Source organism: Pinus tabuliformis, chromosome 9, assembly GCF_031772625.1.
Source record: "Pinus tabuliformis cultivar Carrire ecotype Pingquan chromosome 9, CPIR1, whole genome shotgun sequence".
Classification (NCBI taxonomy): domain Eukaryota; kingdom Viridiplantae; phylum Streptophyta; class Pinopsida; order Pinales; family Pinaceae; genus Pinus; species Pinus tabuliformis.
Window position 1 is genome coordinate 404,897,437 of NC_142307.1, and position 18,425 is coordinate 404,915,861.

At 38.6% G+C, this 18,425-nt stretch overlaps 1 protein-coding gene across 2 annotated transcripts in view; it reads left to right on the forward strand.

The window, feature by feature from the left end:
• Positions 1–3,271: 3,271 nt before the first annotated feature.
• The window catches only part of LOC149148863 (uncharacterized), a 96,773-nt gene continuing 81,619 nt past the window's right edge, over positions 3,272–18,425 (forward strand). Inside the window, exon 1 of one of the 2 annotated variants that reach the window (XM_089440822.1) lies at positions 3,272–4,198. In XM_089440822.1, the coding sequence (XP_089296948.1) occupies positions 3,542–4,198 (657 nt within the window). In that variant the 5' untranslated portion in view covers positions 3,272–3,541. The remainder of the gene's footprint in view (positions 4,199–18,425) is intronic. The other variant, XM_089440823.1, reaches the window with a different exon arrangement.

Sequence of the window (18,425 nt, forward strand, 5' to 3'; positions counted from 1 at the left end):
TGTGGAGGATCTTTCAAAGATCTCCAATCTTACGTAGTTGACCACAGAAGTGGTAAAATTATAAAATAAAGTGGATACAGAGTTAACTAGGTTGGAGATGAGAAATTCAATATTAGAATGTGATCACGATGCAGATGTAGATAGAGGTTGTGTAGCACATGAGCATGTTATCCTTCTCTATTGTTGTTACGAAAGGTATTGTGGTGCATTGAAGACAAGGAGAAGCCACAAATGATTGATGTCTATCCAGGGAGGTCCACTAAATATTCCAGTATACACCTACACACAAATGGAAATAGCCACAAAAATCTTCTCCAATGAATTAAGATTGGGTACAGGAGGTTTCGGCACAGTCTATGTAGGAAATCTTTAGGGAAAATGTAATTTTACAGTGAAGAAGATAAAGCATAAAGATACTTAGTGAATGGAATAGGTCCTCAATGAAATTAGGCTTTTGTCAACTGTATATCACCCAAATCTGGTTAGAATATTAGGTCGTTTCCTTGAAAACAATGAGCCCATTCTTGTCTATAAATTTATGCCCAATGGCACACTCTATCAGCATTTACATAAGGAAATAGGAAAAGGCCTTTCATGGAGGGCAAGAGTATCAGTGGCCGCAGAAACTACTCGCGCTCTTTCTTACCTTCATTAAGGCCTAAATCCTCCAATCTATCACAGGGACATGAAATCGAGCAACATTATTCTTGATTATGGTTTCAATGCCAAGGTTGTAGATTTTGGGTTGTGTAGGATTGTTCAAATAGAAGCTTCACACATTTCTAGTGCACCTCAGGGCACTTTCAGTTATCTAGATCCCTTGTATCATGAGAAATACCACCTAACTTATAAGAGTGATGTTTACAGCTTCAGGTTGGTGTTAAGATGGAGTTTTAATAATCTGTTTGATCCCCACCCAAAAATATGTTTTCTAAATTGTGCAGAATTTCTTGGAGATAAAGAAATTATTGTGGAGATGTTGGTGCAAATGTGGGACACTGAAGAGTTTCTCAACGAGGTAGGGTTGCCTTATTTGGTACTTCCTTCCAAAGGAGCGAGACGGACATTGACATAGAGCTTTATCAACCTTTAAGATGGAGTTTTAATCATTTGTCTGATCCCCACCGAGAGAAATGTTTTCGAAATTGTGAAGAATTTCTTGGAGATAAATAATTTCTTGTGCAGACGTTGGTGCAAATGTGGGACACTAAAGAGTTGCTCAACGGGGCAGGGATGCCTTATTTAGTGGATGCCTGGCGACATCACATAAAAGAACTGGTAAGTAGGTGCCTATTGGAGTGTGTGGAATATATTGTTGATGATGACTATCATACTGTGGAGTATTTAAAATTTCATGAAGCTCTCTGTGGCATGGCGATTTACATAGGAAGCTAGGAGAAATGCTTTTTTCAGTAGGTCAAAAGTTGCAAAACTTTCTCGGTGAAAGAGATACAAGGGATTACACTTAGATATTAGTTGTCCATAAAGCTATTAAGGATCTTATAACTTATTTGAAATTTTTGAAATTTGAGAGCTTGGTATTGGTCTCCAATACTAATTTGGAAGAGATTTCGAAAGGATTTTTCTCAAACATCAAGTCTCTGAAGGTTTTGGATTTAGCACATCCATAGTAACATAGCCAATTAGAGTGCAACAACTTCAGAAACTTAAGTTTCTTAACTCGGCTAGGTGCACCAAACTTGTTGATTTGCCAGAGATTCTTTGCACTCTATCTAGCCTTAAAGTTTTGAATCTTAGTTCTTGTTTGGCATAACGTTCATTTCCCAGTCAAATGGGAAAGCTCAAGAATCTAAATCAACTAAAATTGGATGCATGCTACAGTATAAATGAGCTTCCAAATTTTTTTTCTCAAGTCACTTCATTAAACACTCTCATCTTGCCATTAATGGAGTCTATTTGTGCAATGAGTGTGGAGGATCTTTCAAAGCACTCCAATCTTACATAGTTGACCACAAAAGTGGTAAAATCATAAAATAAAGTGGATATAGAGGTCACTTGCTTGGATATGAGAAATTTAATATTAGAATATGATCATGATGCAGATGTAGATAGAGGTTGTGTAGCACCTGAGCGTGTTATCCTTCTCTACTGTTGTTACCAAAGGTATCGTGGTCCATTGAAGACAAGGAGAAGCCTCAAATGGTTGATGTCTGTCCAGGGAGGTCCATAAAATATTCCAATCTACACCTACAGACAAATGTAAATAGCCACAAAAATCTTCTCCTGTGAATTGAGATTGGGTACAGGAGGCTTTGGCACAATCTATGCAAGAAAGCTTGAGGGAACACATACTGTTAGAGTGAATAAGATAAGGTATAAAGATACTCAATGAATGGAATAGGTCCTCAACGAAGTCAGGCTTTTGTCAACTGTACATCACCCAAATTTGGTTAGACTCTTAAGCTGTTGTCTTCAAAACAATGAACCCATTCTTGTCTATAAATTTATACCCAATAGCACACGCTATTAGTGTTTACATAAGGAAATAGGAAGAGATCTTTCATGGAGAGCAAGAGTATGAGTGGCCGCAAAAACTGCTCATGCTCTTGCTTACCTTCATTCAAGCCTAAATCCTCCAATTTATCACAGGGACGTGAAATCAAGCAACATTATGCTTGATTATGGCTTCAATGCGAAGGTTGCAGATTTTGGGTTGTACAGGATTGTTCAAATAGAAGCCTCACACATTTCCAGTGCACCTCAGGGCACTTTCGGTTATCTAGATCCCCTGTATCATGAGAATTACCACTTCACTGATAAGATTGATGTTTACAGCTTCGTGGTGGTGTTGGTAGAGAACATAACTGCACTGAAAGTAGTAGATTTCTTATGTAAGAAGAACGAGATCAACCTCCTTGCAATAACAAAAATTGGTAAATTGGTGTGTATTACATTTAACATTAAGATTTATTTTTTCATTTCTTTTCTCATTCAAATTTGGCAATAGTTAGATCACATAACATATCGCATTTTTTTCATCTATCCTCTTCTTCCATATGCACTATCGACTTACGACGTTTCTTTGGAACCTCTAATGCAAATGCTAGTATAATCTAATCTTTACCCATTAAAATGGAAAATCTAACAATAAATTGATAAAAATGGAACGACGGTATACCACCGCAATAGCGCTTGAGCTTGCTTATAAACAAGCGAAATATTACAATACAATAGAATCGCAGCGAATATATACTACCGGGATAGCCCTCGAGCTACTATAAATTTATAAATACAAAGACAAGACCTCCTCAAAAGAGACAAGTCTTGCGAAACTTTGAATATTGCTCTGATCCGTTAAAAGGTTAAAAAATATATTTATGCACTCCGGAGTGCATCGGTTGACTAGGCTTTGTCTTCCCTTTTCTCCGAGTTCAATCAGCCAAGCAAAGCTTTCAAAACTCGAAGAAATGGCGGAGAGGCCGTCGCTATTTGCTTATAGGGCTTGTACTTTCGCAAGGTGAGGGAAATGGGTGGAATTCTGTAACAGATTCGGCGAAACCGCGTATTGAATCGAATAAAAATGAGTGGTGAATCCCCAGCACAGAACATGTTAAACCAAGGAGGAGGAGGAGTTCACGGGAGCAGCGGCAATATTGGTGCAACAACTACTACCACCTCTGCATTGGGCTCCATGGGCTCCATGATGCCCAATTCAGTTGGTAGTCCAGCCGGGGCAGAACCCCAGCTTAACGCCACTCAGTTGCCCTCCAGTCAAGGGTCGGTGCCCCAAAATACAGGGCAGGTGTCCCAAAACTTAGGGACAAGTGTTCCTAATTACCTAGGACACACACAGATTTTAGGTCAACAGAAGCCAGGGATGGGAAGACAACAGCAGCAGCAACAGATGCTTGCTTGTCCTCCGTCTGCCCTACAAGCCCAGCAGAATTTGGGTTCCAATCCTAGCCAGTCCCCAACGGGTAGCCTCTCTTCCATGCATCGATCTTCTTCGGCGAATCGTCTTGGCCAGCTTCCGTATACTTCATCTGCAGTGAGGCCTCCTCCACTTTATGGGCATGGCCAATTACCCTTCAACCCTCATTTGCAGCATCAACAACAGCCACAAATGACAAGGTCAGGCATGATAGGACAGGGTCCAAGCCCTGGGCATCTCTCGATTCTTTCTGGCCAGTCTGGTCAGCTTTCTGGTTTTTCTCCCCAGTTCTTGCCTCAACAGCAGGTATCGTTCCTCATTCTCTCATAATTTAAATTTGAATTTTTTTTTTCCAAATCTGATATTAATACTCGACATTTATTCATTGCATGGCAGTACCAAGTGGTAAAATTACACTAGCACAGGCTCATTTAAACTAGGGTCCGATATGCATCTCCACGTTGCATATCTCTAATTCTAATACTTAACCCAAGATATGCATCCTCGATCATCTCATCCTCGACCTATTCAATCTTGAGGTGCATATTAAACCGGGATTTAGGTAGGCTTTTGCTAGTTACCGTATTCGATGCACCTCTTCTAGATTTATTGCACCATTATACACACAGAATGTCCTCAATCCTATCCCTACCCCCACCCTCAGCCCCACCCCGGTCCCCAACCCCAACTGTAGATACCTCACTTTTCTCTGGATTAGTTGTCCAGGTCAGTATTAATTCCATCACTTATACACCAGAAATTTCAGTTGTTCAAAAACTACTGGGAAGTTTACTGGTTTTATCTCTTGTGCCTCCACCTCCTTTATACTCAACCGTGACAGAAACAACAAATATAGAATGCCCGTAAGCAGGGTGAGAGAAAGGTCCAGATATTGGCCTCCAAACAATCATCGATCCATAACCTGATAAGTTATAACAACGTCACATAATAGTTTGACGCTGAGCATAACGACCAGGGTGAATGAACAGCAAATTGGGGTCAGAGGACCCAGTATTTGCCTCCTTCCCTACCATTCTTATTGTCTGGCCCAGTCATGGAGCCTACATTTTCATTTCTATCCAACAACAAGTTCCCATCTGGTGGCACTTGATTGACACCACACTTTCCTCTAGCAATGAGCGGCAGTTAAATGTCTGCTTCCTAGACGAGCTATCCACCTTGCCAAAGTGTTCCAATCAGGGCAGGTCTTGAGCAGCTCCTCTCCTACCTCTCGGAATTGTTCTTAGACCTCTTATTTTTTAGGAGATAGGCCGGGTACTTCTTATTTTGTTATGTTTACTAACCCTGCTCTCGATTCTTCCTCTCCTATTTCCCAGAGTTGTTGTTTGCCTAGACTTGTTAATTTTTTAGGAGATATGCTAGGCAGTTCTTATTTTGTTATTTTTATGGACCGTGCTCTTGACTCTTGATTTCCGTTGACCTTTCTTTGGTCATGAGTGGACACTGGTATAATTTCATTTTCGTTTATGGCTCTGGTAGCCCCATTCCCTAGTTGAACTGTTCCTAGGATCCTATGACTTCTCTCCCTGTTGCTTACCATATTGTTGTTTAAATGCCGATGAAAAGCTAGAATGGAAAGATTAGAACAAAGCCTGGGACTTGTGGATGATGAGTAGTTCTTTTAAGAGGACGATAACATTAAGGAAGTCATTATGGAGGAGCTATTAAAATTTGGCTCCTTGGGAGATGTTTGGGTGAGGCGAGGGAACATTTACAATCTAGCCCTGCATTCTGAATTATGACTATTTCTCCTAAAGCATGTATAATAGTTGAATAGATAATATTCACCATGACTGGGGAAGAAAGAAAGGAGGTTAAATCTAGCATGGCTAGGAGTTTTAAGGTGTTTGAGGAAGAAAGCCGAAAAGAGAATTACCACCTGTGGAGAGTGGAAAGAGAACTACCACCCCTCTTTCCGAAGGTTGTAGTTCTCTTTCTGACCCTCTTTCTCAGGCACCCCAAAATAACTAGCCATGCTGGCTTTAACCTCCATTCTTCTTGCACAAGAATGCTAGATTTTCTCCATTCTTTCTATTCAGCTGTTGTACATACTTCAGGAGAAATGATCATAAATCGAAATGTAGCCTAGGATGTAAGCAATCCCTCACCTCATCTGAACATCTCATGAGGAACCAAATTTTAATTGCTCCTGTGTGATGACTTCCTTAGAGTTGTCATCCTCTGATAAAAGACTACTCCTTTTCTCGCTATCCTAGTCTGCACACGGTTTGGGTTTGAGTTCAGGTTTGGGAACGATTAGGCTCGGTTCGAATTCAATTTTTCCAATGAGGTTTGGATGAGGTTCTCTGTTAGGTTCACTTCTCTCTCTCTCTCTCTCTATATATATATATACATATATGTTAGGTTCGCCTCTCTCTCTCTCTCTCTATATATATATATATATAGATATAGATATACATATATAGATATTAAAATTAGTATTATTGGAACCAGTGGAACTGACCGGTCTGACCTTTTTTTGGCCCAAAATTGTTCCGAACCGGAATAGGCCGGTTTGGTATCGAACCAACCTATTTCTTTGAACCAACGGGTTTAGGTCCTATTCCGTGCAAAAAGAAATTACCTTTTTTTTTTTTTTGATTTTTTAGTTGGTTGGCCCACTTCTTACTCTCCCCTAGGCTAGCCTAATATTCAAGCTCATGGCCCTCAACCTAATAATCAAGCCTATGTCCCTAGTATTGCTATGCAATATCCTTTTACTTAAATTGTTAACATTACTATGAAATGACTCAGGATGTTTAAGAGTGGTTCCAACCTCATTGGATTTCATATGGAGAAAATAGAATTTTAGATTTCACTCAAAATCCAGTAGACTTAACAGTTTTTCAGGATTGGGGGGATTGCAATGTTTTCATTGGATTTTGTCATGTACGAGGGTATAAGTATTTAATAAATAGCACCGAGCCTTCTATGTACTTTGATATTAGTGGCATTGGTTGTCGAACTCCTCTATCATGACTCTATTAAAATTGTACCCATCACTCAAACAAAAGCTTGACATGACATGCTACGTTTTTTCTATCTTATTTTAATGCCTAAATGGTTATATTGATGGCGAAGACCCCAATATAGGCAATGATTTGATGATATATAGGCATTTGTTGTAGGATGATTTTTTTGGATGCTAGAGGCCACCTAGAGCCTATTTGTTAATGTATTTTCGGTTCAGAGATGGATTGGACTCGATGGTATTTTGGTTATGTACACCCTTCACCATCTAGAGCCTATTTGTTAATGTATATTTGGTTCAGAGATGGATTTTTGCACTCGATGCTATTTTGGTTATGTGAACCCTTACATGTTATGTAAATGAGAACTTTTGCATATGTGTATAAATGGTTTGGATTCATATGGATGCAGTGTGCACGTGAATATATATGTTTTTCTTTAAGATGCACATGAATATATATGTTTTTCTTTAAAATATGAATATTTTGTGTTTTTGGTAAACTGTTTTTTTTTTCTTCCGTTTTTTTACCAGTTCCGGTCTGGTTCTCGGTCCACAAGGTTTTTTAGTTGGATCACCGTTTCGGTTCTGATAATGTTGATTAAAATGAAATATAACATAAAATAGTAAGAAATCAATGGCGGCAATAAACTAAAAAATGTTATGATGGACTTGGAAATTGCAAGGATTGAGCTTGAGCTGGGACACGAGGTTACAAGCTTGAGCTGTGGACTTGGTCAACAACGATGAGGTTTAATGGACCTCGAAACACTTTTTAGGTTCACTGAATTTCAAACTTCAAGGCTGAAGTTTGAATCTTGTGAGATAGATCCTAGGGGCCACAAGTCCTAGTCTTTGTTCTGATTTATTCATTCTAGCTTTTTGTTGGTACTTAAACCGAATGTTTGTTCCTACAAGCAATCACTATATCGACACATACATTTTTATTGGAGCAATTTAACTATTTGATGTTTTGAATTTTTTGGCTGGAATCCAATGATACAATTTTTGACGAGATTGTGATTTTTCGTTATTTAAAATGTGTTTTTGAATGCATAGATGGATTCAACATCATGAAAAAATCATAGGGCACTCAGATTGTGTAGATTACACGATGCAAACTTACGATTCCAACAAATCCCTGTCGGATTTTGGGCAAAATCAACCAGAAAACATGCCCAAAAAATGTTAAAACCTTGAATAATTAGGCTACACTATTTTCATATGTCCGCTGTTAGCATTTAGGATGGTTGTGGATATGAAAACCACAACTCCTGATCTTCTCTAATCATTTCTAGCGGCAGGCTGATGTATATTTGTCCAAATTGTAGATATTTCTGGATTTTATTATTATTACATTCATCCCTAACCATGGGGAGACTACTCGCTAGTCACTATTAATTTCTTGATACGTACATGAACATCTAATATCAAATATCTGTTGGAGAATCAAGTAGGGGCAGCTATTAAAACAATTCTCTTTATACTTGATAAAAGCTTGTGAATTTATGTTATCTTCTTGTTATTCTTTGTTAATTTTTTTTCATCAAACAATTATCAAGATCATAGACCATGAAGATCAAGAAAGACAATGGACACAAAATATAGGTTCCAAGCCAGGGCAAAACCCCTCTAAGGGGAGAACCTAGAAATAATTTCTTCTCTTCTTATAGAATCAAATCAAATGAAAAATCCAAGACCCAAACTTCAAGACCAAAACCTCCTCCAAGCACCAAGTCAACCCTCCAAAAGTCTCTTCCAAAAAGTCAAAGATCAACCAAGTCAACAAAGGTCAAACCTCCTCCAATCTATTCCAAATTACAGTTTCGACTCTCTACCTCAAGTTTGAAATTCAGACTTGCAACTTTGGTCCTTAGTGGACTGCAGAAACCCTAGCTTTCTCACACGTGTGAGTAGAAATGTGTACACAAGTTAAAATTTGGTTTCTTCTTGAGATTCTTCCTTCTCGTAGACCTTCACTTCCTCTTTCTTCTTGCTTCTTATTGCATATCGAAGATGAGATGATTGTGTGCTAATGAGGGTGAAGTTCCTTCTATATATATGCTTCTCATGAGGTTGAATTAGGCCTCTTCTAGGCCAACTTCCTCTAGCAAGGCCGACTTGGTCTTGGAGGTTACAAATGACTTTCTAGACACAAAAATAATATCTTTTACATGTTACAACTTGCCCAAATGGGTCTTATACAAATGATAATGACTCTCTTGACTCATGACAAATATTCTTTTGACTTGACAAACCCTAGAAGCATAAAATGTATGCTTGACCTAATTGACCAATCAAATGGAGCATGAAACCCATGCTTGAAAATAATATTTTTCTTTCTTCTTTTGCTTGTTACATAAGATATACATAATGACATGAGTACAATGACAATTATGAAGACCGAAATTAGTTACATTTTCCGACACTCCCTCTTAACTAGGGAGGTAAGTATTAATAATTGTAAAATCGATACAAGGATTCTCTCAAACTGAAATATTCTCATAAGAAGAGTTGGAATGATAAGCCATTCTTAAGCATCAACATTATAACCAACATTGTCAACATAGCAAGGCCTTTAACTAACAAGCTCTATCTATATCAGAGCATAATGCTAGGAGGCTTTACACGAGACACCACACTACCTCTTAAGGCACATACCCCTCCAGATGTTCACTAGGTATGTCCTTTTAGGACTTCTTTTCTTGGATTTCCAATCCTCAAAGAATATGGGTCCTTTACGACCACTCTTGTCTTGGATACCCTATCCAATCCTCAAAAAGTGTTGGCCTACTTCCTATTTTGGATTCTTTATCCTCAAGGAGTATCAATCTTAGATGCTTATCCAATCCTCCATTCTCCTTCCTAGTGCCTTCACTAGACTTACGACTGGTAGTCCTGGTCTAGTGCATGATACATGGGGAATATGATGTCTAACATCACTCCCTCTCAACTAAAAAGTAGATCCTCATTCCCTCTTGATTTAGGGAATATATCCTTGGTCCTTCTCAAACATTTTAAGGAGACTTCTTATTCCCTCTCAAGTATAGAGGAGATTTCTTACTTCCTTTCATTTGGGAAGTCTTAACCACGTGTCTTTATCAATACATCAACTTCTGGTTCTTCATGGTCTCTTCAAGTAGCAGTTGCATGGCTCTTCCTCCCCTTTGCATCTCATCATATTGAGCTTTTATTTTTCTGGATGTAATGGAGCCAAACCTTTTCTTCAATTTGTGACAGGGTTGAGGCCATCAACCTTCTCATATCTCTTTCCTCTGGTCATCATCAATAAAGGTATTATATTGAGCCAATCAAAGTAGAGCTTAGTCATAGCTCCCTCTAATCATGAAGTGATCTTTTTCGTCATTGAAACATGAACATCGGGTTATCTTTTTGTACGGCTACCTTTCAATCCCAAGATATGTAGACATCTTTAATCCTTCAAGGATTACTAGAGCTATCCACTCAATCCATGTATACTTTGAATTGAGTTCAAAACAAATAGTTGCAGATACACTTGCCTCAACTGCCATTATGCCTTTTTGCAACATTCTTCCAGGTAACGAAATTGTTTCTTTGAGATCAACATCCTTATGCATGGTATGTCTCCATATCGTAACAAGTTCCTTCTCCATGCTTTTACTTTTAATCAAAGTACCCATGGAATGAACTAATCAACAAGCTACAGTATCTTCTTCCTTGGAGTTTGTCATTTTCAACTCCCTTTCTTTCTTTAGGAGACTATATTTGATATTGATTAATATCATGTCTTATTTCTTTCTTTAGGAGACTATATTTGATATTGATTAATATCATGTCTTAAGTCATGTCATCTTATGGAAGAGTCTTGTTATTCCAAAGCATACCAACTCCTTTTTCCAAGCATCAAGTAACCGTATGGAAGACTTCTCATGCACATGTTACCAAGCATATTTTTACGACCAACTATTTCTGCAAGTAGACATGCATTATACCTTCTAGAGAAGAGTTACTGAAGACATGCATACCTTTAACCATCTAGCCATCCTTCCTTTGAATAAGTTTCCTTCTTATCCTTATCGAAGATAAGCTTCCCTTCCTAAGAGGAGAAAGACTTCAATTCTGCCTTTGAAACTGCAACTTGACCATCATCATCCCTTCATCCTTCAAGATTATTGTTTCCATACTAAATGGAACATATATTAGTCATGTCATGACTGAATGCATCTTTTAAAGAACCTTCCATAAATGATGGTACTTATTGAGGATCTTGATGATCCTTTCTACAAGATGACTACTTCTAACATTATGTTAGAAAATACTTGATGAATTGTGATGTGCAAGATGGGCCAAATCTTCTCATCCTTGTTAGCTAGATGACTTCTTCCAAATTCGTCTACTATCATATGCTTCCTTCTATGATGCCATGCTTCCTTTCATGATGCCACAAAAATGAAGACTCTTCAAGAGAATACAATAATGCATGCTACTCTAACTTTTACTTTCTAATAAAAGCAAGACAAATTACAAATGAACCTAATAGAGATGAAGCTTCCCTTTAATAGTATAGATCCTTGGGATCCCCACCTTTCAGCTTCTTCCCTTTCTTCATGTATGTGAGCTCCACTTCTTTCCTTCCTTTTGTTGGTTTTCTTGTTTGGACAATCCCTCTTAAAATGTCCATACTCATTGCATCCAAGGCATTGTATCTTGGACATATATGGGTTTCCTTTGGACTTTCCAAACTTTCTTTTCTTCTTCTCGAATTTGACAACAAAGACTTAAGACTTTTCATTGGATTCAATGTCATCCTTTGCCTTTATTCTTGTTTCTTCCAAGATACATTGAGCCCTTAGTTCATCAAAGGGAGTAGTATCTTTTTTTAAGTAGACACTAGTTGCAAAATTGCTCCATTCATTATACTTGTCATCATGTTCTAGACCCTTATTGGGCCTTTTGTATCAAAGAAGAAAAATCATTTTTATGTAAAATGGTCATTTACACCACCACCACCAAGTTGGCCCACGTCCTCTCCATGTCGGCCTCAAGATCCTTCATGTCGGCCTTATTAAGAGTGATTCAACCTCTACAAATGGGCAAGGCACTCGACCTATCGAAAAGCATCATAAAGAAGTATTCGATCTGAAATTGAAGTGAAGAAAGAGAGTGTGAAAAATATAGAAAAAGGTCTAAACCTATTGCCAAAGAAGAAGAATGCATGCGAGAAAGGAAGGAGCATTTTGTCAAGCCTAGACAGATCAAAATTTCTCTTTGTTTGTCACACGTGTGAAAAAGTCTGAGATAGAACAACAGGGTCGAGGGTACAAAAGTTGTAGAGATAAAAGGAAGGCTGAGATCTTGAATGGAGCAAAGTTTGCATTGACTTGGTTTGACTTTGATGGTATAACAATTTGTTGACTTGGGCATCTTTGTCTTGATGAAGAAAGGATAGTTGAAAGGCTAACTTGGTGGATGGAGGACCTACTATTGGTTTAGAGGTCTTGGTTATCTCATTTGATTTGGTTCTAAAGAAGAGGAGATTTTGGTTGGGTTTTCCCCTAGGAGAGGGTTTTTTGCTTGACTGAGAGCCTACATCCTGTGTCCTTGTTGTTTTGATCTTCATGCATTTATGTCTAAGTTGCACGATATGGGGAAACGGGTATGGGTACAAAATGTGACGCCCCCAAATTTTGGAAATGGGGAAATATATATATATATATGATCACATAATGAAAGTAGTGATATCGAAAATAAATCTTGGTAAACGAGGTTTATTATAAATATAGATCTAAAATCAACCTTTATATAAAAAATCCTCTTTTTTCCTTTCTAAAATCGCCCCTTTCCAAGTGAAATGACTTGCTTAATTCGTATGATGAGGGAATGAGGTGAGAGTCTTTTTATAACTTGTGAGAGACATCTAGAAACATTCACAAATTAATTTAATCACCAAATAAAAAAGTTAAAAGAAAAAAAAAGAAAAAAAAAACGACCTTTTTGGCCGAAAACGCGACCTTACGGATGAAATGTGTTTTAGGCAGTGTTGTTAAAATCGCGATAAAATTGCGATTTTATCGGAAAATTGCGATTTTTTCCCCTACCCGCTTAAATCGCGATTTTTATACCAAAAAATCGCGGCCTTTTTTTTATACCGATTTTTTCGGAAAAAATCGCGATTTTTATGGAAAAAATCGCAGATGGTCGGGGCAGCGGGCTTTTAATAGGCAAAAAACGATTTTTTTTATGTCATTGTGCTGTCTGCGCGCGGAGGAGGAGGAGAAGAGGTGAGGGAGAGGAGCTGAAGGGTTTCCGTCGAATTTGGGAGCGAATCCAAGTGGTTTTAGGAGAAATCCAAGACAAGATCACCAATTTGTCCATAAAAAAGGTATGTAGATTAATTTTTTTTTGTTTTGCTTCTATAAAAACTTTGTTTTTCATTGTTTTTAAAGAATTTTTTGTAATTTTTCATTGATTTGGGATGGGAAATTGGTTATGACTATGAGAACCAATTTTTTATTTTTATTTTCTCATTTTTTTTAAACATTGTTTATTTTTTTTGAATTTTCATTGTTTTTTGGCATTTGCCATTGGCATTTGGTTGGGTAACTTGGGTTTGGAAATTGGGATTTTGGAAATAATTAACTTGTAATTTTGTAAATGCTAAATTGTAATTTGTATTATGTAATCCTAAATTCCTATTTCCTAATCCTTATTTTTCCATAGGTTTGCAAATTCAAAATTCAAAAACAAACATGCCAAGGAAATTGGATCCTTTCTGGGAATATGGTGAACCTAAAACTCCGAATGATAGACAAAACTTGTATTGCAAGTTGTGTGGAAAAGAGATATTCGGGGGGGTGTACAGGTTGAAGTTCCACCTTGCACAAATCCCTGGACATGATGTGGGGCCCTGTCTAAATACAACTGCTGAAATTATCTAAAGAGCCATGAGAGCATTGGGAGAATTAGAGCACACTAGAGAGGCCAAAGAAGAACTCAAAAGGCAACTAAAAAGGTCAGCTGAAGGAAGTGGGCCAAGTGGCACTGGTTCTACTGCAGCGTCAGTCAATCCGGTAGCTGCATCATCATATTTTGTTCCTCGAACCACACCTGGTTCACAACCAACTATCGGTTCAATGCTAAAAAGAACTGAAAAAGAACAAGCTGACAGGTTGATGACAAAATTTCTCCTCTGGAGTGATATTCCTTTCAGCATTATAAGGAATAATCCATTTTTCCAACCTACTGTTGATGCTATTGCCAGTGTTGGCCCGGGGTACAAAATCCCTTCTCTTCATGATTTCAGAGGCCGGCTTCTTCAAGATGAAAAGCGTGACTGCACCCAAAGATTGGAGGATTTTAGGGCATCATGGGCACAAACAGGATGCACTGTTATGTCAGATGGTTGGACTGACCAAAAGGGGAGAACCCTTATAAACTTCTTGGTTAGTTGTCCCAAGGGGACTATGTTTATCAAATCTATTGATGCAACTCATCAAATCAAAGATGCAAGAACTTTATGTGATTTGCTGGATGTGTTTATTTTGGAGGTGGGTGCAGAAAATGTTGTCCAAGTCATAACGGACAATGCTGCAAATTATGTTGCTGTTGGTAGAATGCTTATGGACAGGCATCCTACTTTATTTTGGACACCTTGTGCTGCCCATTGTATTGATTTGATGTTAGAGGACATAGGGAAAATTCCCTTTGTCAAAGAGATTGTTGACTCATCAAAAAGCATCACAAAATTTATTTACAATCACACATCTGTGCTTAGCTTGATGAGAAAATGCACCAACAACAAAGAGTTGGTGCGCCCCGCCATTACACGGTTTGCGACGAGTTTCATATCTCTTCAATCCCTCTTGAATTCTATGTGGGATTTGAAGAGAATGTTTCTTTCAGAGGAGTGGCGTGCTTCGTCAATGAGCCGCAAACCAGAAGGAGAGGCCGTGTGCAGACTAGTTTCATACCAGGAAGACTTCTGGGCGGGAGTGCAGGAGGTGTGCGCTGTTACTGAACCTTTGGTAAAGGTTCTTCGGTTGGTTGATGGTGAGAAGCCCGCAATGGGCTATTTGTATGAAGCCATGGACAGGGCCAAAGAAGCCATTCGGTCCTACTATGATGATAAGGGAGATGATGAGTTTCAGAGACAACTCCTTCTATGGGAAGTCATTGATGAGCGATGGAACAACACACTCCATCGTCCCATTCATGCTGCTGGGCTTTTCCTGAACCCTGCATTTTCTTATGCATGTGGGTTTGATTTTGATGTTGAGGTCGTGGAAGGATTATTAACCTGTGTCCAGAAGATGGTGAGATCTCCAGAAGAACGTATAGAGATCTCTAGACAAATTGAGACATATAAGATGTCAGGTGGCACATTTGGCTTTGAGATGGCTGTCACTGATAGGACGATTAAAATGCCAGGTATTTTTTAGTTTGAACTTTGTACTTTGTAACTTTGTTTCAAATTTCATTGTCTCTTCAAATTCCATTTTTTTCTTATGTTTATTTAAAATTTTATTTGTAATTTTGTTGTAGACGCATGGTGGAAGATGTATGGTGTCAGAGTACCCCTTTTGCAAAAGCTTGCCGTACGCATCCTCAGCCAAACATGCAGCTCCTCGGGATGTGAGCGCAATTGGAGTGTATTTGAAAAAATACACAACAAGAAGCGCAATAGGTTAACACTTAAACATTTAAAATATTGCAAATTTCCAAATAAATTTTTGAATTCATTAAAGTTTTAAACAATATTTTTTTTATAATATTAATTATTAATTATTATTTCATGAACTTTGTACAGGTTGGAGTCCCATAGACTTAATGACATGGTCTATGTCTACTACAATCTTCGATTGTGGGTGAGACAACTAGAGAAGACACCTGATACGGAAGCCATCTCATTGGATGGGATTGACACCACTGCTGAATGGAGGGTTGAGACCGAGAGGCCTCTCATGGATCCCACTGATGATTGGTTAGTGCAGGATGAGGGGGAGGAGGAGGAGGAGGAGGAGGAGGAGCAGGAGCAGGAGGAGGAGCAGGTGGAGGAGGAGGAGCAGGAGGAGGAGGTGACACCGCCTACCCGGGCTACCACTACCACCAGTAGAGGACGTGGTCTCCGTCCACCTCAGCCTCCTGTCGCTGCTACTACTAGTTCTTCAGCTTCTAGAGCACGTCAGACTCCACTGCCATTTCCACCAGCACAGGCACCAGCTTCTACATCTAGAGTGAAAGAGAAAGTTGTGCCATTTTCTCGCAAGAGGGGCAGAGGAAATCAATAGGATTAGACTTTCATTTTATTGTATATGACATTATGACATGATGAGATACATTATCATATTTTTTGTTGATATTTTGAGGCTGAGTTGGGACTCAGGACTTACTATTCAGGACATGATTCAATGTTATGTGTGATTTTAGCGCTAGAAATGATATTAAACATCTTATATATTAGTTTTTTTATCATATTTATGTGTCAATGTATTTATTTTATGTTGTAGATGGTTTAGATATTAAAAAAATTGAAAAAAAATGAAAAAAAATGAATATTTTTGTGCCAAACGCTTTTTTCCCGCTTTTTTCCGCTTTTTTCCCGCTTTTGTCGATTTTTTCCGCTTTTTTCCCGGCGCCGATTAAATCCCGATCGCGCTTTTAACAACATTGGTTTTAGGCTACATGGGCCGTGTTTTAGCCTCGTGAAACGCTCAAGTACGGCTTGAAACGCGTTTCAGGCTAGTACCAAATGCGTTTCAGCGTTTCATTTCCGTTTCTAGGATGAAACGTGCTCCTGGCTAGCATTTCCTACAACATAGATTTATGTTTTGGTAGTTACTTGATGAAAATAGTATATAAAAGAAGCTAATAAGAGCACATAAACATCACAAGTGATCCGTGATAAGTAGGTGTCTTCAATAAGTAGGATCTGTGATAAGTAGGTGTCTTCAATAAGTAGGATTTGTGATAAGTAGGTGTCTTGGATGGCACTGAGGTCTCTGATAAGTTAGTTTCTTGGTAATTGACATTTGGATCCCTGATGATGATGAATTATATCCTTGAATTTGTGTCTTCGCAAGAAGCCTAGATGACACCTGGATATTTGTCAGGTGGGTACTGTTACCGCTCAAACTAGCAAGGGACATAAAGGGGGCAAATGCTAGACCAAGGGCAACAAATGGAGACTTAGCCCATTGTCACCTCAGCTAAGGCTCCCTACTATTTATGGAGTTTCACTGATGGGAGGAGACCTGATATATATGGAGTCACAATTGAAGGATAAAACGACAAATGGATATAGAGTGACCCAAATAATCCCTTTTTAGAAGAGTTTGAAGAATGGAGCTTGCTCGTTTTCTAAGCAAGGTACAATGTCTTCTAGGAGAAGGATGGGAAGATTTGAGGGTTAGGCTTAAGGGAATATGACTTGTGAGAGAGTTTCCTAATCCTTGAAATCCTCATTGAAATTGGTATCTCGGATGGTTCTTGAAGAATTTCCCTTTCAAAGGAATGGGACCACACGGGACCAGGTGGACCTAGCCTAGGTTAGGAGGTAAGAGTTTATCGACCAACGATTTTCTTAACCCATACATGAAGGGGGAAAGGATCAAAGAAAGGATTTTCACTTAAAGGTATTGATTTGATCCTATGAGGCACTAGCCTTGGTATACTAGGGAAAAGTTTCATTTTGGAGCTAGGGCTTGGCTTTCCTCACAACTCCATCGTCAGAATGGCTTCGAAATTGGAGGAGGCCTTGAGGAGACACCAACGTAGGGGATACTAGGAGATCGAACTTTTTGGAGGGCTATTTTGTCGGGAAAATGATGCCCTAGGTGACCCAACCTAGCTAGACCTAGGAAAAAGTGAAAAAAGGATTGATTTAGGGTGACCACCTCTTGGTAGATCAGTGCCTTAGCCTTGGGAGAATGGAGTCTATGATAAATATGAATGAAGACTTCGTTTCTTAGTCAAGTAGGCCTTAAGACTACCTCGCTAGCCTTCTAGGGCAAAGGGAACTAATCTTACAACTTTTATACTTTGACTTGCAAAAGGAAATGGCTTATCAAGATGAATTCACTGATAGAATTATCCCTAGAAAATTTCATTCAAATTACATGGCCCATGCATTGAGAGATGCTATATAGAGACAAAATTCCGCAATTTAAGCAGTAAATGCATGGAGCAATTAGCCCTAAAAATAGAGAAAATTCCAATCCAATGTACATGACAAAAGTAAAACAAGTACAACATTAAAAACATGTACTTACATGTAATAGAAGATATCCAACCATCCACATCTTGACAATAGAGAAGCTCCAAGTCAAGATAAACGAAATCCACACATCAAAATTCATCCATAAAGCTCCAATTCGTCCTCCAAGAAAAAGTTCAAAGCTCTCAAGAGAGAGAATAGATCCAATCCATTGTGATGATGAGCAAATGAACTCATCTCAGTTGTATTTATACACTAATGAGGAGTTCAAATTACTCTCCTTGGCCCACATAAGCCCGAAAAATAAAATAATATGCTATTAGCTAATAATGGTGACAAGCCCATCAAAC